At 38.0% G+C, this 21,587-nt stretch overlaps 2 protein-coding genes and 1 long non-coding RNA gene across 6 annotated transcripts in view; 2 read left to right on the top strand and 1 right to left on the bottom strand.

Moving 5' to 3' along the window:
* The window catches only part of PRKAA1 (protein kinase AMP-activated catalytic subunit alpha 1), a 46,391-nt gene extending 37,432 nt beyond the window's left edge, over positions 1-8,959 (top strand). For all 3 annotated transcript variants that reach the window (XM_060146991.1, XM_060146992.1, XM_060146993.1), the window contains 3 exons: positions 2,913-3,399; positions 3,512-3,638; positions 6,044-8,959. In XM_060146991.1, the coding sequence (XP_060002974.1) occupies positions 2,913-3,399; positions 3,512-3,638; positions 6,044-6,288 (859 nt within the window). In that variant the 3' untranslated portion in view covers positions 6,289-8,959. The remainder of the gene's footprint in view (positions 1-2,912; positions 3,400-3,511; positions 3,639-6,043) is intronic.
* On the bottom strand, positions 170-12,478 carry LOC132518870 (uncharacterized). The gene is made up of 3 exons (XR_009539993.1): positions 12,074-12,478; positions 6,174-6,223; positions 170-1,517 (listed from the first exon to the last, which is right to left on the bottom strand). It is a non-coding gene; the product is annotated as an uncharacterized LOC132518870 (long non-coding RNA).
* The window catches only part of TTC33 (tetratricopeptide repeat domain 33), a 31,980-nt gene continuing 22,795 nt past the window's right edge, over positions 12,403-21,587 (top strand). Inside the window, exons 1-2 of one of the 2 annotated variants that reach the window (XM_060146994.1) lie at positions 12,403-12,508; positions 15,056-15,277. In XM_060146994.1, coding sequence (XP_060002977.1) covers positions 15,057-15,277 — 221 coding nt within the window. In that variant the 5' untranslated portion in view covers positions 12,403-12,508; position 15,056. The other variant, XM_060146995.1, reaches the window with a different exon arrangement.

Genomic DNA, 21,587 nt, shown 5'->3' with positions numbered 1-21,587 from the left:
AAGAAAATTTTGCAGAACAGTATGTACAATGTAATCCTGTTTTTATGTTAAAAATAGTGTATAGACTCATTTATTTTATTTTGATATTTAAGAACACATACTAACCCAGCTGCTTTAGGGAAGTAAGATTGGTAGGAGGAAGGGCTTTCACTTTTTTGCTTTTGTTTCTTTATTTGTTTTGAAATTGTAGCAGTGAACATTATATTACTTTTTTTTTATTCCATACATCTACAAAGTTGCTTTAATGAAATTCTGAATACAATATTTTTTTATTAAAGTAAATGTGTATACTGTAACTAAAATAGAGGGGAATTCACTCTTAGCTAAGTATTGTAATAATATACTTGGGGTTCAGTAAGGAAAATATAATCTCTTCTAGGCATTTCAAACAGGATAATATCTGATCAGAAAAATAGGTGCTTACAGAATAAGGTGGAGGAGTTAAAGTCAGAAGTGGGGGAAGGGTGCTTTGATCTGTCAGTTTTGTCACTCCTCACTAGTTCTTAGGACACCAGTAAGTTACTTTTTTTTTTAACTTTTTTTAAATTCAAACAGAAAGTCACAAAAATTATAATCATCCTCATCAGTTCACTCAGTCCCATGTAATTATTATTTTTTTATCTTGATCTTTTGTTAGCACTTTTATGAATTCATCAGTTTTCCATTAGAGTTCTGAAAATGCTTATTCATTCAGTTCAGCAGTATAGTCAGTTACCAGAAACCTGAACTTGTCAGTGTATTACTTTTTTTTTTTTTGCGGTACGCGGGCCTCTCACTGTTGTGGCCTCTCCCGTTGCGGAGCACAGGCTCTGGACGCGCAGGCTCAGCGGCCATGGCTCACGGGCCCAGCCGCTCCGCGGCATGTGGGATCTTCCAGGACGGGGGCATGAACCCGTGTCCCCTGCATCGGCAGGTGGACTCTCAACCACTGCACCACCTGCGAAGCCCAGTGTATTACTTTTTAATTTAAAAAAAGAGCTAATAAAAAGGACCCTGGTTGGGTATTAGATTTGGTAGTGATTCTTTAAGATTTTCTATAGTATGCTTCATGTTTGACTTTTACATATTCTCATGGGGACTAATATTTTTTCATAGTAAATTTCTGTGTTGCTATTTGAGTTCTGATCTTATAAATTATCATATTTTTCCCTTTTGTTCATCTCAGGGAATGAGAAAATTTTGATTCAATCAATGACATGTTTGTTTTTGTAGTAGTATACATTGAATTACATATGAAATTACTGTTTTGTAGGTAAAAAAGTCCATCAATTTTACCAGTTGCATATGGTTCCACGGAATAGTTTAAATAAGGCAAAAGTGATGATGACAAATCTTCTCAAATTTGGGCAGGTCATTTCTGATGAAGATTTTTTAAAAAACTGCAAACTTTGTTTCTTCTACCATCATTTTTCTTTCCTTTTTTTCCCTTATGGAAATTTCTCTTTTGGTCTTCTAACGGCTAGACAGCACACTTCTCTGAGATGGAGGGCGAAGGAAGAAAGAAATCAGACGTATATCTGGGAATAGTAAAGAAGAAAGCATTAGGATAATGAAGAAGAAAGAAAGATCATATGTAGAACTTAAAGCTTGATTCCTAAAATAGATAATTAATAAGGACCTACTGTATAGCACAGGGAACTCTACTCAATACTATGTAATGACTTATATGGGAAAAGAATCTAAAAAAGTGGATATATGTATATGTATAACTGGATTCACTGTGCTGTACGGCAGAAAGTAACACAACATTGTAAATCAACTATATTCCAATTAAAAAAAGAAGAAAAGAAAAAAGCTTCATCCCTTTCCATTTACTTCATATGCTGCAGACTAGCTAAAAAACAGACTGTGAGTGGCGGGGCATGACTTTACCACTAGAGGAGAAGGACTAGTCATTCTGTAAAATTTATATTTCAGACTATCTTAGTGATAGCTTTTTCTTGTGTTTTACATGTTTTTTCCAATTTAAATGAAATATGTGACAATTGGAAAAGACTTAGAAAACACGAAAAAAATTAGAGAAGAGAATTAAAGTGATTTTTAATTCCATTACCCAGAATATAATCATTGTTCTTTTGGGTGTTTTCCTCTCTTAATGTTTTTAGTTTTAGCATATTTTTTTTTACATAGTTCAAGTCAAAAATATCCTTTTATATATGAAGTTAGGAAATCCTCAGTTCCTTCATTAAAATAAGGGGATATTATCTTCACAGAGTTGTTTGAAAATGAGGTGAGATAATATATATGAAGTGTTTAGCCCAAAATCTACCACATAGTAAGCACTCAATGAATAACAGTTGTCTATTTTTGTTGTTGTTATATATTTTGTCACTTAACATTATATCCAAAGAGTATTATAATGAATCCACAGACTAATTTTGTTCTCTTTCTGAGCTGGAAATAACATGGTCTTTGCCATTGCCATTTGTTCCAAAACTTTGAAGTGTAGACACTTTGTTTCTGGTTGCTCCAGCAGTGTTTTCTCCCTCTTAAAATCAGAGGAAGGCTGGAGAATTTCCCTTAACATATACAATGAAATGTGAGCCAGAAGAGGAAAATCTCAGTTTTAAAAAAATGATAGGGCTTCCCTGGTGGCGCAGTGGTTGAGAGTCCGCCTGCCGATGCAGGGGACACGGGTTCGTGCCCCAGTCCGGGAAGATCCCACATGCCGCGGAGCGGCTGGGCCTGTGAGCTATGGCCGCTGAGCCTGCGTGTCCGGAGCCTGTGCTCTGCAACGGGAGAGGCCACAACAGTGAGAGGCCCGCGTACCGCAAAAAAAAAAAAAAAAAATAATAATAATAATACAGTATGAGTATAAATATAAATGAATTCATATCCTAAATTCCCCCAAACTGTTACTTTCAGTCTCATCTCTCCTAGAAGTCCTTCTGACCCCTGCCATTTTCTCTCAGGGAACATGAATGGTTTAAACAGGACCTTCCAAAATATCTCTTTCCTGAGGATCCATCATATAGTTCAACCATGATTGATGATGAAGCCTTAAAAGAAGTATGTGAAAAATTTGAATGCTCAGAAGAGGAGGTTCTCAGCTGCCTTTATAACAGAAATCACCAGGACCCTTTGGCAGTTGCCTACCACCTCATAATAGACAACAGGAGAATAATGAATGAGGCCAAAGATTTTTACTTGGCAACAAGCCCACCAGATTCTTTTCTCGATGATCACCACTTGACCCGGCCCCATCCTGAAAGAGTACCATTCTTGGTTGCTGAAACACCAAGGGCACGCCATACCCTCGATGAATTAAATCCACAGAAATCCAAACACCAAGGTGTAAGGAAAGCAAAATGGCATTTGGGAATTAGAAGTCAAAGTCGCCCAAATGATATCATGGCAGAAGTTTGTAGAGCAATTAAACAACTGGATTATGAATGGAAGGTAAGAAAGAAAGAGCATTCTGATTATTAGCACATTTGACAAACCTGTAGTCTATACAATGTTTTCTAGAAGAATTCCTTTTGACTTTGTTTTTCTCCATACCATATGCTAGGTTGTAAACCCATATTATTTGCGTGTTCGAAGGAAGAATCCTGTGACAAGTACATTCTCCAAAATGAGTCTACAGTTATACCAAGTGGACAGTAGAACATACTTATTGGATTTCCGTAGTATTGATGGTATGTACGTCACACAGAACAACATAGATGACATATTAGACCTTTTTACCTAATTTGGCATTTTAGTAAATCTTTGATTCTTTTGAAGCTTCTTGAATTGTTCCTAGTAATTCAATAGCAAAAGAACATAGAATATAAGATTTTGTGCCTTTGTTGACGTGAACATTTGTGTATCTTGTGAATAGTTTATTGTCCTTTTAAGATTATCTTCTAAAATCCTTAAAGCCTGATACAGCCTGATCCTAAAGTGATAGTTCCTTCTACATTTCTGTTTTTTGTAGTTCATTTTGGTAAGATAAAATATTTTATTTAGAATAAATGTTGACTTCTAGTAAATGGTGCAAAATCATACCATGGTTTGAAATGTACATTAATTCAGGTCTCCCATGCATATACACTCTTTTTTTTTTTTTTGCGGTACGCGGGCCTCTCACTGTTGTGGCCTCTCCCGTCGCGGAGCACAGGCTCTGGACGCGCAGGCTCAGCGGCCATGGCCCATGGACCTAGCCACTCCGTGGCATGTGGGATTTTCCCGGACAGGGGCACGAACCCGTGTCCCCTGCATCGGCAGGCGGACTCTCAACCACTTCGCCACTAGGGAAGCCCCGACTCGTAAAACTAATTTACCTTATCTACTAAAAAGCCTGATGGAACACATTTGACTCATAATTCAAATAAATATCAATAATAATTCTACCCCAGCATTATGAAAAGCTATAGCTGTGTGTGTGTGTGTGTGTGTGTGTGTGTGTGTGTGTGTGTGTGTGTGTGTATATATATATATATAAATGTTCTCTCACAAACAGAACCTTTTTAAAAAAATAATTAATAATTTTTGGCTGTGTTGGGTCTTCATTGCTGCGCGTGGGCTTTCTCTAGCTGCAGCAAGCAGGGGCTACTCTTCATTGTGGTGTGCGGGATTCTCACTGCGGTGGCTTCTTTTGTTGCGGAGCGTGGGCTCTAGGAGTGCCGGCTTCAGTAGTTGTGGCACATGGGCTCAGTAACTGTGGCTCACGGGCTCTAGAGCACAGGCTCAGTAGTTTTGGCACACGGGCTCAGTAGTTGTGGCTCGTGGGCTCTAGACAGCAGGCTCAGTAGTTGTGGCGCACGGGCTTAGTTGCTCCGCAGCATGTGGGATCTTCCAGACTAGGGCCTGAACCTGTGTCCCCTGCATTGGCAGGTGGGTTCTCAACCACTGCGCCACCAGGAAAGCCTCCCAGAACCTTTAATTAAGTAGAAGTTTATGGCAATTCTTCATTGGCCAAATCAATTGAATTAAGATATGTTGCCACTTTTGTTCATTTAAGATTATATGGAATTATTAGATGAGATTTACCTGTGAATTTTTTGTCTTCTTTGTAAACTCAAAGATAGTACCTGCATAGTATCAGAAAGACATAGTTTTGAGCTATGATATGTTGGCTAAACCTGTTTGTCTATGTCTAGATGGTATTTTTCTTCTAACACTTACTAACACAGTCTGAGATACAGAATGGGTTTTATTTTTTTCCGTTGTATTTGGATTAAATTCATGAACCTTGGGGCTTCCCTGGTGGTGCAGCGGTTCAGAGTCCACCTGCCGATGCAGGGGACAGGGGTTCGTGCTCTGGTCCGGGAGGATCCCACATGCCGCGGAGCGGCTGGGCCGGTGAGCCATGGCCGCTGAGCCTGCGCGTCCGGAGCCTGTGCTCTGCAACGGGAGAGGCCGCAACAGTGAGAGGCCAGCGTACTGCAAAAAAAAAAAAAAAAAAAATCATGAATCTTAGGTTTATTAGTACCTGGGTTTACCAATTGAACAGACATTTACTGTTTTTATATTGTGTTCCCAACTTAGGTTTTCCTTGATTTTTGTTCATTGGAATTGTTCTTTTATAAGATCTTAAATCAAATATGAAGACAAAGTGGGAGAATGAAGAGCACCAAGATGAGAGTAGGAGACTTGGGTTCTAGATTTACCTCTCTGTTCATTTGTCACTTAACTCTTAAGGGGTTTATGTTTTCTTATCAATAAAACGAGGAGTTAAATGAGATGATTTCCAGGGTTGAAATTTTAAGTGCATTTATTCTATGATTTTAATATAGAAAGATTGACTTTTATTGCTAGGGAATGATGTTTATTAAGCCTCATTATTAGTTTATTGGGCTCTCTTAATCCTGGATCGCAAGACTGATGAGTAGCCAAATATGTACCCAATCTTAATAAGTCATTAGGGGAATACATTGCTGTGTGTAAAAAAGGCAAGTGGCATAATACAGATTCATTGCTTCTATTTTAGGAGGTATTCAAAGTAAACATGCTCTTGATAGCTGGTCAGTGATCTCACTAAAAGAAGCAAATTAAATACTATTAAAATTTTCGGGAGGGTGTCATGGATTATAATAAATTGAATTTTCTTTTTACCCAGATGAAATTACTGAAGCCAAATCAGGGACTGCTACTCCACAGAGATCGGGCTCAGTTAGCAACTATCGAGCTTGCCAAAGGAATGATTCAGATGCTGAGGCTCAAGGAAAATCCTCAGAAGCTTCTCTTACCTCATCTGTAACGTCACTTGACTCTTCTCCTGTTGACTTAACTCCAAGACCTGGAAGTCACACAATAGAATTTTTTGAGATGTGTGCAAATCTAATTAAAATTCTTGCACAGTAAACCTAAAACTTTGCTTATTTCTTTGATAGCAATAAGCATGCATAATAAATCATAGCCAAATGTTTCCATTTATAATCAAGTTATACATAATTATAACTGAGGGTTGGCCTTTTGGAATGCAGTTTGCACAGGGACTGGAACATGATTAATAGTTAAAAGCATAATGTGCAGAAATGAATTACGATAATTTTGTTCATTGTTCAGTAGGCATATAGAATAATATAATATACACAATGAATTATAGATCTCTCAGGCTCACTTGATTTTTGGCTATTTTATATTTAGTGTATACAGGGCTTTGTCAAATATTAATTTACCATAAAGGCCTTCATATATTAATTACGTGTTGATGTGTTATATATTTGCTTCATAAATTTATTCAATAAATATTTGCCTAGAATCCCCAGAGAACTTTACAGGTGATTTTGTTTTCTGGGCTCCTTAAATAGCAAGTATCTTCAACAGTACGGACAGCCTGGATGATTCTTCCATATCCCCTCCTTAATATTCTTCTTATTCTGTAGTATATGGTAAGTCACCTTAAAGATATTGGACACATTTAAATTTTTTTCTTTCATTTGTTAAGTCCAAAAACACACAGAACTTATATATTCAGATACTCTAGGCACTAAGTTTAATTTTACAATTTGTCCCACTATATTCTGTACATAAATTGCTCTTTTTGTCACAAGAGCTGTGTTGCATATACTGTAAATAAATCATGCTGGTTTTGCCAATATCACAAAGTCCTCTGCTCATCATGTCAGTCAGTATTAAATGTATGCAAAAATTTCTAGTCATTCAATCATGTATCTTTTAAATTGATTCAGTGCATAGAACATGTCTTGCAAACTATTTAAATGCTCAGATATGACTTTTTTCCCTAGACTTCATTATGGACATTTTTTAAAAGAAAAGTTGAAAGGCTGTAAGGTGATCACATGTGTATCTACCACTTAGATTCAACATTTGTTAACATTTTGCCATATATGCTTTATCTATATCTGTATATAGATACAGTTATATATATATGTGTGTGTGTGTGTGTGTGTGTGTGTGCTTTTTTCCCCTGAACCATTTGGATTTTGCAGATATATTCATCACCCCTCAACACTTAAAGCATCTCCTAAAAAAATGATGACATTCTCCGAAAAAAACCCATAATACCATTAAAAATTAATAATTCTCTAATGCCATCTAATCATGCATATTTAGATTTCCCCTGTTGTACTACAAATTTATTTCAAACCAGGCTCCAATTAATGTTTATACATTGCATTTGGTGTCTCCTTCATCAGCTATTACTTTATTATTGTTTTGATAAAATATGGAACAGATCAGTTAGTTCTTCTAAATAGTAACATTTGCTTTGGATTTTAATTACTTTTTAAAAAGTAGCATTATGGAAACTGCCTAAAGTTGCTTAATCTTCCTAAGAACTCTGATTTATATTTTCTTTCTCTTGCTCTTAGTATAATGCATTACATAATAGGTGTAAGAAAAAAATTTAGTCACCTCAGATAAAATTCGTATCATGTGTATGGTAATAAAAAATTACTGTGTCACCCATAATTGCCTTATACTACATTTTAACTTCAAGAAGAATTTTTTGGTGTTATTTTTCCATTGCAATGGAACTATCTTTTTTTCTCTTTTAAGACTCTTTGTATTGTAGTTTTGTTTTTGGCACCTCTGTAACCAGATGATAATGTACTCAAATGTCATGATAGCTCGCATAGTTACTGTAGTTGTAGATTTGGCTCCAGTACCCCTAGAAACATGCACTGAATTCAAAAGAAAAACCTTGCTTCCTTTTGTCCAGGGCTTATTCTATTCAACTTAGAATCTGAAAGCTGTATAAAATTATAGGAGTTCCATTTAAATATAAGTTCAAACTGTATTTATAACTTGTATGTGGCCCTCTGTTTTGAGGATATTGACTTCATGTAGGCTCTAAATGCAGCATTATGTTCCTAATGTTAAGAACAGAAGACTGTATTTTTAAAGCTACAGATTTGTATATAGAACTAAGACATCGTTGTAATGTCTCTATAACCTGTTGTGGGGAGCAGGGAAAAAAAGAGGAACCAATTAAATAGGACCTTCTAAAAATTGTTAATTTTGTAAACTGCTTCTTTTAAGTTATTGTGGTTCCTTTTAGTTACTGAGTTTTATTTTGAAGATATTTAAATATTGCACTTGTACAAATAGTATAATAAATGCACAGACTATTGCAGTAAATTCTTTTTTTAAGCTGGGATATTTGAAATGACAACTTTTGGTTGAGTATGTCAAGGTTGCATCAGAATTTTCAGAAATTTACTGTGGTTTGCAAATTCTTACTAATTGAAGATGTAAGGGAGTCAATGCAAATGATTTTTAATCTTTTTTTATTATCTTTTCAGCAATTTATATTTTTTGTGATTTTATGCAACCATATTTTTACTTTGTCTTGACAACTGAAAGATATATAAGGTTTTTGCCAGAAATGTACTGTATACATAGTTTTAAATATAACAGATTTTACTGATATGTAAAATTTTTGCCATTAAAATAAATGATTTCTCACTGAGAGGAACTTTTCTACCAGGTTGGGGGATATGGGAGCTTAATATATCATATCTAATTTAAAATAATTTCACTGAAATAAACTCCATTGCTTTTACTTTGATTATATTTTTTCTTTGGATGGTTCTGTAGTTTTTCAGAGTTTTAAATGATTTTGTACAAAAAGTCCTGCCCTCTCACCCTGCCCCCCCCCCCTACTTTTTGACCTTGTAGTGATACCATTCACACTGAATTAATGACTGGTGGACTACGGGTGGATGTAGAACTCCATGAACCTTTGGAATGAAAGAAAAAAAATGTATTTAAATCTTTTCCCTTTAACTCCTTCCATCTCCCCCATCCACAACAGAAATCATATTTTCTTCGTGAGTTCTCTTCACTAGATGAATGAAAGTCCACATAAAACATAACTATAAATTGGTAGTATGGTAGAAATCAATCTTTGTGGTACAATATTTCTGAGACTTGTTCATGTATGTCTTGACCAGAGTATATTTAAGGATACAATTTCAAATACTTTGATTTGGAAAACGGATAATAAAGAAAAACATCATTTTTCATCGGCTTACAATGTGCTTAACTTTTTTAACTTCTGGGAAAACTACATGGAAAAAAAAAGGCACTTGTTGTGGCTGACCATCTGTGCACTTTTTAAACAATGTGCCTAAAGTATAGTGCTTGAACAGATTTTAGCACTTAAACGTGGTGATTTTTGTCTCATCTAAATTAGTGAGTTTTTGTTTCATCTAAAAACTAACCACCTGAACAAAATATTAAGTTATATACAATAAAAATCAGAGCAATTATCTTTGGCTGCTAACATTAGATTTGATTAGTATTCCACTCCTGTTAGAATTCAGTCAGTATGAAATCTTATACGGCGTTGTTGGCAGGGCTTGTGTTAGATTGCTGACATTCTGAATCCTTAAAATAGCTTGATAATTTTAACAGAACACAGTACTAGACTGTTATGAACAGCACATAGATTGTTCTTTTAGGGAACTTAATTACTCTTAAGTAACCTGACTGAACAAAATTGTACAAGAAATTCTCTTGTCTGAAAAATAGTTATTGAACTGTTCTATTTATTGTAAACAAATGGGCTGTTCTATTTATTGTGGATGACAATAAATGTTAACTATGACAAATGTAGAGGATTTCTAGCAACTTGGAAGATGATCATGTTGTCTATACAGACAGCATAGGAAATTATTAAATATATAAATAGATGCATTATGATCACAGACCAAAGTAAGTAGGAAAGTGGTGGGTGAAGTGTGAAACCTTAGTGTTGGAGGTCGCCTTTACTAGGGTAGAGTGGATCAAGATTAAGTTATTTGAGAGATTTAGGAAAGACTCCTTTTAGAAAGGGGTACAGCTTCGAGCACCGTTTAATTATTTTACTCTGCAAACTATATCCCCTCATAAGGCAACTATGAACCAAGCACTATGAATGTGACCATAAGGCATAAATCCTGCTCTGAATGCCTTGTTAGGGAGATATATATTTTTTAAAGAGTTTTATAGAGGTATAACATATACAGAAAAGTGCACAAATCATAAAATATTTGGCTTGATGTATTTTCAGTGTTTTAGGTTTGCAATGAACATGGCCATGTAAACCTCTAACCCAGATGAAGTAACATTGCCATCACCTTAGTAGTGTCTTTTTTATTAATATCAGAAGTGATATAATATCAGAAGTGGTATACTATCACTTCTGCCCTATCCTACAGGCCACACAGAACAATCCTGGTATGATGTAGGAAGGAACTACACAAGAGTATGAATGCCAGGATTAGAGATCATAGGTGGCTATCTTGGAGGTTGGCTACCATAATTGCATATTGCTCATTTTGAAAAAACTGGTTCACTTCCACAGTTCTTACCAATGTTGAAACATTTAATCCAACAATATAAATAAAAATCGCATCTGATACCACCACTGATCTCACTGGAAAAATCTGAAAGTACTGGGAAGCTGGCAAGCTCACTGTGGCAAATACATGTTTTCCAGAATGATGATTTTTGCTTAAATTCTTGAATTTTATTGGTAACTGTCGATTGTTTTCCTTGATGTAACAGGCTCCCTTTGTTCATTTTCACGAAAAGGCCTGTCAGACCCAAGCCTGAAAACCAGCAGGGGTGTCAGCCCTTCTAAGTAAAAATTGTATTCCACAAAAAAAGCATCTACTTCAGTTTATAAAGCAATTTCACGAGTGCTTTTATCTTGAGACATCATACTTCAATATACAGCAAAAGTACTTTGTACCTCCCATTTTTGTCACACAATATTAAAAAAATGTGTGTACTCAAGGGTCATTTTAATAAAATAATTTTTACTGCTTCTTCAAGGACATTGAGGGACTGCCTCTTCTTTTTCTTACAATGAGTGTGTACAGTGGTGGAGAATACAATGACTACTAGTACAGCTTGGTAGCATTGCCCTGATTCGGGCTGAGGTGCCAGTGGTTTTAGCCACCATTGCTTTTGCACTCTAAGCGCAAATGTCAACATTGTGAAAAAGGTAAATGATGTCTTCATGTTAGTATGAAAATAGGGATAGTTTTGACTTTAAAAGGATCTTGACGACCCTCAGGTCTGAGGATCACCTTTGGAGAATCCTTGCTTCCTATCAGTGGTTCTCAATGGGGTAGGGCTGAGGGGGTCCATCTTTTTCCCAGGGACATTTTCTCATGTCTGGAGACATTTTTGCTTGTCACAGCTGGTGGGGTGGGAGTGGATGCTAATGGCATCCAGTGGGTAGAGCCCAGGGATGCCGCTAAACACTCTGCCCTGCACAGGAGAGGCCCCCTTCTCCCAACAAAGAATCATCCCGTTGGAAAAGCTACAGCCTTGAGGTTGAGAAAACTGGTCTACAAAAATGATCCACAGCGACATTAAGAAATCAAAACGATCTTAATTTTTCAATTTCCTAAACACTTCCCCGTATTACATGTCCCCACTTTTTAAAAATTTTCAAGACAGCTACTTTCGGGCCATATTTTTTTCTTCTTTAGAGAAATTGAGTCCAACTTTTTGCGGGTTTTTTTCCCCAACGGTTGAGCCACGGTCGTACCCTTTTTCAGTCGGGTTTGCCTCTGTCTTCAGAGTCTGGACGACCTCATCAACTAGGTTGTAAAGTCCTTTAGGGAGAGTCGTGAGTCAATGCTCTGGATTCCCCCCAAATCGTTTTCCCGGGCCTCTTCTCCTTTACCTGCTGACTGGATGGACCTCGTGGTACCGCCAGGGCTGTCCTCTCCGCGCGCACTCAGCCGGCGCAGCCGTAGCTTCCCGCGCTTCCGAGTTGTGGGCGCCCACGCGCCGACGCTCTCGTCTGCCGCTAGAGGGCGCTCCTTGCCCGGGCGGCCCGGACTACCAGCCTCGGAGGGTAATAATGGGGTGGGGGCGGCCGCAGTGACTTCTGGGATTTGTGGTCCCGGGGAAAGGATTGCGGAAGAGAAAAGCGCTGAGTCGCCTCTTCCCTGCCAGCTTCTCTGGACTGTTCGCACGCCCCATATCGGGCAACCCCCTATCTTGGGACACCCTGCACCTACGGCAAGCAGGCAGGAGGTCAGGCGCGGTAATTTCCGTTTCCGGTGGGCAAAGGGCAAGCGGAATGTAAACACGGGACCCGGGGAGTGGTCATCAGGTAACAGGGGTTACGGGTCTGTGGTGGAAGCGGGAGAAAGTTGAGGAAAGCGAGGCTGGTGGGTCTTGGGGTAACGGGAGAAAGGAGCTTCAGAAGTCGGAGTTGAGGCCCACCGCGGGTGTGGCAAAGGCTGGACGCTAAGGTTGGTCACTAGGGACCAGCAAGTCTGGGGATCGGGCCCTCCCTGGCACCCGTTCTGAGGCGGGCGGTGCGGCTTTGACCCGTCCTGAGCGGCGGGAGGAGCGGAAGCGAGCTGGCTTTGCCCCCAGCGGGGCAGGGGCCCGCGGCCGCGGGCGGGGCTGTGAACTCGCGGGTGACGTCCTGAGCAGCCTTTATGAACTTCGCTCTTCTTTACTGTTGTGCAAAATGAGGGGAAATCGCTAATGCTGTTTTCTCCTGTGCGGTAACATTTTCGGGTAAATCGGTTCTTGAATTCCTCACCTCTGACTACATCCCTATACCCGGAAGGATGCTGTTTTCATTACCTGTTTGTGTTCATCAGGTTTCTCGTCTTGGGTGCTGCATTTTACGTCTCAGTGAAGAGAAGCATTCTCTAGCTTGTGGCAGGGTATAATGTCTGTATTATTAGTTCCCACACTTCTTGGTCCCTCACATTGCCAACTTGGAAACTTGAAGCCAGAAAACGTAATCATCCTCATCCTTGTCTCCTTTAGGGACAGTCATAAATACAAGACTTCTTTCTTATCTTGACTTATTTTGTTATCTCGTGAGACCTTCCTAACGATTCATTCTCTCATGTTGTTCTCTTTCTGGGCCTCCGAACTTGTGTTCCTTAGTAACAACACTTACATTTTCAGTCATTTCTTGGTTCTTTCCCTAAGTTACTTGCAGTCATCTTTAAACAGAGGAAACTCATTCTTCTCTTATAATGGGTCTGGGGAGAGAGTTTGGCGTTGTCCTGATTCCCTAGTATAGCTTATAATCCATTACTCCTACAGGCTTTTCTAGAAATCTCTGCTCCTGTGGAAAGCATGTGGTTACCCGTATCAACCTGTACATTTCTTGATTGCTGTAATTTATTGGACTTTGTCATATTCATTAAGAACTTAGGTACATGACCCACAATTTTCTTACCCCTCCAAAATCTGCCATTATCTTGGGCCTTTCCACGTTAGTGACCTCATAGCCAACCTCAGTTTTTTTGTCTCCTTCATTCTAGTGGTTACTTATACTTTACTGCAGCATGTGTATCAGTGATAAAGATCTTGGTATCTGCTAGAACTTACTTGCTATTTCATTTCTCTCCCTCCCTTACTCCCACAATGCCCATTCTTTGATAGTTTTATGGAGACCTCTGGTTCATTGCTTTTCCTTATCTTGATAGTTGATCAGTCAGTTGATCATAATCTTCTTGGGGTTATAGGCTCCTTTAAGAATGGAATGAAAGCTTAGAGACTCTTGTGCAGATTGCACACAAGCATATAAAAATGTATATAGAATTCCAAGGGTTTCTCAGTATCTTTAAACCCATCCATGTAACTAGCAAGAGCTCTCGATCCCTCAGCAAATCCCTTCTCTAAATAAATATTTGTTCAATTCTTCCAGGGTTTCCTTTAACTTTGTTCCATTAGTTATGCTGTCTCGCTTAGCCCTTACATTTGTATATTATTGCAGATTTACAAAATAGTTTAACATTTCTTATCATTCTGATTAACCCTATAGTTCTGTGAATTAAGTCATTTCCTAAGTTTGAATCTTTCAGAAACTTTTTATGGAAAATTTCAAACATATATGAAAGGAGAGAGGAAAGTACAGAGAATCCTGTGTACTCACCACCTAATTTCATCGCTTATCAACTCAAAGCAATCTTTTTATCTATATCTCTCTTCTATTGCACTCCCCACTCCCACTGATTACCTTGAAGCAATTCCTAGATATCGTGTAATTTCATGTAAAATATTTTAATATGTATTCCTAAAAGATAAGCACTCTTTTTGTCAACATAATCGCAATACTGTTATACCCAAAAAAAAAGGAGGAACTTCTTAATATTATCAAATATGAAATCATTGTTCTGATTTCCCCTATTATGTCGTAAAGGTTTCCTCCCCATTGGCTTGTTTGAACCTGTAGCTAAGCAAGCTCCACACATTATATTTGATTTGTGTGTTTCTTAAGTCTCACTTTTCTTTTTTTCTTGAAGAAACCTGGCAGTTATTTCTTGAAGAAGCCAGTTTTTTCTTTAGTTTCTGTTTCTTGCTGTCTGCATCTCTGACATCTTATTTAGCATGCTCATCTGTATCCCATATTTCTTGTAAACTGGTAGAGGTTTGATCTGATTGAGCTTTAACTTTCGGCAGAAGTACTTCATGGATGCTGCGTCACTTCCATCAGGAGATACAATTGTGGACTTGTCTTTATGATGTTAGCAGCCTTCAGTGATTATTGCCTAGATCCACTATTTTAATTAGGGGTCAAAAAAAGATGACAGTCTAATCCTATTATCCTTTCTTTACCTATTTGTTGGAATACTTCTATAAAAGGCCAAGTTTGAAATTTCAAGCTCTTTCCTTGTCATTTTTCCAGAATGGCTTCCTTTGGATGGAAAAGGAAGATTGGTGAGAAGGTCTCAAAGGTCACTTCCCAGCAGTTTGAAGCTGAAGCTGCTGATGAGAAGGATGCAGTTGAGAATGATGAAGGGAACTGGCTTCATGCCGTTAAACGGAGGAAAGAAATTCTCCTTCAAGGCTGTGCTGAGAAGAGTAAACAGCTGAAGGACGAAGGAGCCACTTTGGCTGAAAATAAAAGGTATGTTTTTAGCGTTTTCTTTTCGAGAACAGTTTTGGTCTTTGGTAGGACAGAATACTCCTCAGATCATCCAGAGATCTACGGTCAGGCCTTTGTGCCTTTGACTGGTGTCTCCCTTGTGGTGCTGAAGAGTTTGAGAAATTAAAAGTAGTGCTGAACAAGAAGAACTTTTTAAAAATTATTTTCTTTGTTCTTTATCTTCTTTTTTCTTTCTTTTTTTTTCTGTTGGTAAGGATGGTTATAAGATTCCTGTTTATCATTTTTGTCATAATTGAGTCAAAGTTGAGGAACCAGCATTTTTGTTTCTAGGCATGTTATTATTTTTGATTCTGGGAGTAATCTTATTAACTCATTGTAATATAAAACATAAAATAATGCTTAAGCTATAATATATTAGCACCTCAAATTGGGAGTGAATGGTAGACAATAAATCAAGGACAACTAACAGCTTAATGGCCTAATGTTAGATTGTGAATTCTCATTTGCAGTGTTTTAGGCAAAAATTTTTCTCTTGTAGAGCTTTGCAAGATTGGCCATTCTGTCTTAGTCAGAAGAAAACCAAGTATAAATTTTCCACGTTTATGAAATCATTTTCAGAACATCCATAAAACATCTTTAGAAATTCCTGTAAATGCCTGTTAAAAGTTCATTAACTTTGTTGTTTTTATCTTTTTCTCTAGACCACACTAGTGTGTAGAAGGGAAAAGCTATTCAGTTATTGCCATGGGATTCCCTATGAATTTTCTGTGGTAGATGAGAGATACCAACTTTGTGTATAAACAAAATAACTCATTTTTTTTTTCCTGCATGTCAAAACACTGAGTCATTTCACTGAAATCAGCTGGATTGGATGCTTTATTTTGAATGGAGAACACTGTGAGATGATTAAGTTTTTTAGCTATTTAGCACTTGTTTTGGAGTAATGTATACACAGCTTTAAAAGATAACAGAATTAAAGGAATCTGGTAGAAATGAGTCGTTCAGCTACTCTAAGCCCAAAATAAATAGAAATAATGGTTTAAAAATATCTAAGAGAATATTCAGTTGATTGAAAGTAATATAAGGAATAGGAAATAATATAAGGAAGAATAGTGAAGTTAAATTAAGAAAAATAAAACTCAGTCCCTGTCTTCCAAATCAACTTTATCTTAAACCACCATCATTTTCACTACATTTTTAGCCACATTGGTCTTCCCTGTGTTTTTGAACACAGTTCTTAATACAACTTTGTCTTATGACTCCATCTGAAAAGCTCTTATTTCCTGTGTTCTGATGTCTGTCATCTTGTCCTTCAGATCTCTGCTCACATGTCCTCTTCTCAGCAAACCTCTCCCTGACTACCCAGCAACCCCGTACTCCCTCTTCCTCCATTACGTCAGCCTTTTTTATTGTTTCTTAAATATTTATTTATTTATTTGACTGCATTGGGTCTTAGTTGCGGCTCGTGGGCTTCTCTAGTTGTGTCGCATGGGCTTCTTTCTAGTTGTGGCGTGTGGGCTTAGTTGACCCGCGGCATGTGGGATCTTAGTTCCCTGACCAGAGATCGAACATGCGTCCCTTGCATTGGAAGGCCGATTCTTAACCACTGGACCACCAGGGAAGTCATGTTTTTGTTTTTGTTGTTGTTTTTTAAAGATTTTTAAACTTCTAGGACTTCCCTGGTTGTCCAATGGTTAAGCCTCTGCTCTTCCACTGCAGGGGGTACTGGTTCGATCCCTGGTCAGGGAACTAAGATAGCACATGCCGTATGGTGTGGCCAAGAAAAAAAGAAATTAAATTTGAACTTCTATTTTGTGATTAGGTGAAAGGAATACTAGTCAAATAAACCTTACAAATGACTGAAAAATAAAATTCTTTACTCATGACTTATGTGTATGTTTCTAAATCTGTGTTTCAAAGGATATCATTAAGTTGATCTCAACTATGGTGACAGATCAGGAAGTAAATTAGTTGCTAGGGTGGCAGTTATTGGTTCAGGAACAGTATTAGAAATTTATTGATGTACCAATGTGTATAAAATGAGTCAACTTTTAAGAAATGTGTAATGTCATCATTAAAATATAACATCAAATAACCATTCATCCATCCATCCTTCTTTAAAAAAAACATTCAAAGAGAGGTAAGATATATTATCAGACTTTAAGGAGCTCAGCCTTTGGTAAGATGCACAGAATACAGATAATTATCAATACATTGCAGAGTAGTGTATGCAGTAAGACAGGTGAGTTCATACAGAATATTTCAGAATCACAGGGAATGGAGCCACCAGTTCTGTCTGGTATATCAAGGAAGTTCTGACAGATAAGTTCAATCTTCAGCTGGGTTTCAAAGAAGTAGTACTTTGCCAAACCAATAGTGGTGGGAAGCATTTCAAGAAAGTGGGAACAGAATATGGAAATGCAAAGAATTTTCCTAAACCTGTAAAAGAAATTGTTTTACATGTTTAGGAAGATTCTACCAACTTGGTGTTTCTGGAGCAAAGAAATACAAATAAGTTTGCAGCAAATACTGCTGAAGAAAAAAAACTAGACTGTGATCTCCTTATATGCAACAGTAAGACCCTTTTCATTATATTCTATTGGCAATGGTGAAAAGTAATTTTATGACTTTAACAAAGTAATGAAAAACCACAGTCACATCAGCATATTAAATTTTCTTATAGTATTTCTCCCTTTTTGAAGTTACCTGATACGCTTATTTAGTTGTTTATATTTAGTTGTCTTTCTTCTGTAGAAATGTAAGCTCCAGGAATGTAGGGACTTTGTCTAGACAGACTTTTGTCCTCTGCCTTCAGCTCTTAGACCAATTTGTGGCACTTCCCAGGCCCTCAGTAAATATTTATTGAATATTTATAAGGCTGCTGTGTTTTGCTATATTATGGCTAAATAGGTTTTTGTGGATTAACTACCATATATTGCATTGTACTATAGGAATATATATTTCAAACTCCAGATTAGAACACAGTATTCTGAGAACATATTTTATTTCATATCCCAACCACAAGGACCTTTGGGAATAGAATTTTCCTATCTGTATGAGAATATGACACTTGAAAATTATTGTTCTTTTCTGAATCTTATTCCTTTCCCTATAACCTATGATGGTAAGGATTAAGTAATAAAATACGGAACAGCTTTGAACTTGGAATGAGTAATAATCCTTAGAATGGTAGAGAAGTAGGGATGCCCCTGGAGGAATTGCTAAAGAAGGAGAGAGGGAGGAGGGAGCACCTTCTACTTCCTGGGATGCATTCTTTTGCCTCCTTGTGATTTTCTTCATTTTTGCCCTCAAGATTCTCTTATTTAGTTTTATTTAGCACCGAGAGAGTTTTCTGAACACATTGACTATGCGTGATCCAAGTGTGTTAATGTCAGCCTTCCTCCAAAGGAGGCATAGTTCTTGAGCATCAGAGTCTCCTGTTGTCCATTTTATTTCGTTAGTAAGAAACTATAACTGCTCTTAGAAAAATTTGGTTTGCAATGGAATGGTTTTTAACTTCTGAAGTTCTACCTTGTAGTATTCATGATTCTTTGTAACAGAAGACTAGTTTACTTTTCTACGCAAGCCCTAAGTAATGTTGGTGCCTTATAGAGACAGTATAGTAAGTCTAGTGGTTACGAGTGGGGATTTTGAAGTTATTTTAGCTCCGTTCAGATCCTAGTTTTATCATTTATATCTGTATAAACTTGGGGTACATTCTTAACCTTTCAAGGGTCAATTTCTAGTTTCCTTATATTAAAATGGTGACACTTACCTCATAGACTATTGGGGTATTAAAGAGCAAGTCCATGTAAAAGAGCTTAGCATGCCACCTAGCACCTAGTAAGCACTCAGTAAATATACTTTAGGTAATTTATTTTCAGATTTTATATGTGATTGGTAGATTTCATGCAGTATTAAAGGGTTTTTTTAATAAGTTATTTTGTTCAAACAGCTTTTTCTTGAATTAATTCTAACTAGGATATGTCTTCTCAAGAATCACAATGTGGGTCCCAGCTTTGATATGTTGGCTTTTAAGGTTTCAACCACTAGATGGTGATATTTGATTGTGTAGCTAAGTGGTTTCATTTTTTCTTGTGAGTATTAGTGTGTATGTGTGTGAAGCTAGAATATAATTAGAATTTACCATGAATTTTGTTCCTTGTCTAGAAAAGCATACTTACCAATGTGAACCTGAAGGTGACCTGGCTGTGTGAAACACATTCTGTTGAGTGCCAACCTGAATATATTTAATGACTGTGATCTTGCCTCTTATTCTTTGGAAGAGAATAGATGCAGTCAGTGTAGAATGCCTTTATTTTCTCACCACCACATCTCTTAATCTGAGTGCATCTGCGTCCAAGCCATCTGCGTTCACTGTGTTGTAATGAAGTGCCCCTTCTTTTTTCAAAGGCCCACCCCTCCACTTGTGCACTAGACTTCATCTCTCTTGCCTTTTCAGGAATATTGTTCCTAAAACCCCCTTTCATTTTGATGTCATCTGTTGTCTTCTCTCTCCCTCTCTCTTTTTTTACCCTTTTTTTTACTGAATTATAATTGATGTACAATATTATATAAGTTACAGGTGTACAGTATAGTGATTCACAAGTTTTGAAGGTTATATTCCATTTGTTATTATAAAACAATGGCTGTATTCCCTGTGTTGTATACATAATAGTTTGTACCTTCTATTCCCCTACCCCTTATTGCCCGCCCCGCCCCCCCCGCCCCCCCCCGCCCCCCCCCCCCCCGCTCCCTCTCACTGGTACACAAACATACCCTGATAGCATCCATTTGAAAACATTCCCTTGACTCCACACACCCTACCATTTCTTTGCTCCCCCTTCACAACAAACTCCATTTCTTTTTTTTTGCGGTACGCGGGCCTCTCACTGCTGTGGCCTCTCCTGTTGCGGAGCACAGGCTCCGGACACGCAGGCTCAGCGGCCATGGCCCACGGGCCCAGCTGCTCCGCGGCATGTGGGATCCTCCTGGACCAGGGCACGAACCCATGTCCCCCGCATCGGCAGGCCGACTCCCAACTGCCGCGCCACCAGGGAAGCCCCCAAACTCCACTGCTTGATGAATCATCTTCTCAGTCCATTCCAGTCAAGTTGCTGTCCCCACTAATCCACTTCTGAAAGTTGTTGATGACCTCCATGTTGTCAAATCCCGTCTTCATGTCTTGGTTCTCATTTAGTGTGCCTCTTGGTATTCAACACAGCTGAGCACTCCCTTCTTAAATATATTGCCCTGTAATCTGCAACACCACACTCTCATGAGTTTCCTTTTGTCTCAGTGTCCACTGCTTGTTAATCTTCTTTGCTTGCTGTTTTCTTTTGCTCATTTTCATTGCTCATTTTCATTTCATTTTCTAAATATTAGTGAGCCACTTTTAACATCAAAAGCCAGGAGTCATCTCTGCTGGTTTATGTGCCATTCCAGAGCTAATCAGCCCCACTCACCTCCAAAACCCTGCCCTTGAGACAGCTCATGGTATTCTTTTTTTTAATGTGTTTTTAAAATTGAAGTGTAGTTGATTTACAATGTTGTGTTAGTTTCAGGAATACAGCAAAGTTATTCAGTTTATATATATATATATATTTTCAGATTTTTCATTATAGGTTCTTACAAATATTCTTATTACCATAAAGTCCTGGTAGCTGCTGCTGTCAGCACAGACCAGAGAGCCCCTATGTACGGTGCTAACTGATAATGAAAGACCATCACACCTTGACACTGGCCAGGTTGGACCTATAGGTACTTTAGAGGCACTGGGTCACACACCCAGAAGTGTGAGTGGGTTAAAGCCTTGTGGGGCTGACTTTGATCTAGGGGAGACAGGATATGGGAGGGAGGCTGCAGATAAATTCTTTTTCCTCCTTTCCCCACTGGGCTGTTTCCAATACAAAGAGGTTTCATACTGTCTCTGAAGAAGTTCTACAATATTAACAATCATCTGTGTTTGTTTTGAAGCTGTTGTCAGCTTAACATATGCCTTATATTTATTCTCGCTCCTTCCTGCCTCACTTTTCTTTCTTTTTTTTTTCTCCCTTGGATCCTACGCCCCACACAGCGGTAGCCTATAAGCTTAGGCCTCAGGCTTTATTTCCCAGGTAACCCAAGCTAAGATTTCATCCTGGATTCCTTTCTTTTTTTCACTCCTCATATCCAATCCAAGTTGAGATGATTTTACTTTTTAATGTATTCCAAATCACTTTTATCCTCCCTTCTGTTTTCATGGCTGTCATCCTAGTCTAATCTACCAGCAGCTCTTACCTAGATTACTCTGGTAGTCTCCTAACTAACAGGCCTCCCTGTGCTCATTCTT

Source organism: Lagenorhynchus albirostris, chromosome 3, assembly GCF_949774975.1.
Source record: "Lagenorhynchus albirostris chromosome 3, mLagAlb1.1, whole genome shotgun sequence".
NCBI classification, from domain to species: domain Eukaryota; kingdom Metazoa; phylum Chordata; class Mammalia; order Artiodactyla; family Delphinidae; genus Lagenorhynchus; species Lagenorhynchus albirostris.
This window is presented reverse-complemented; position numbering and strand designations above follow the sequence as displayed.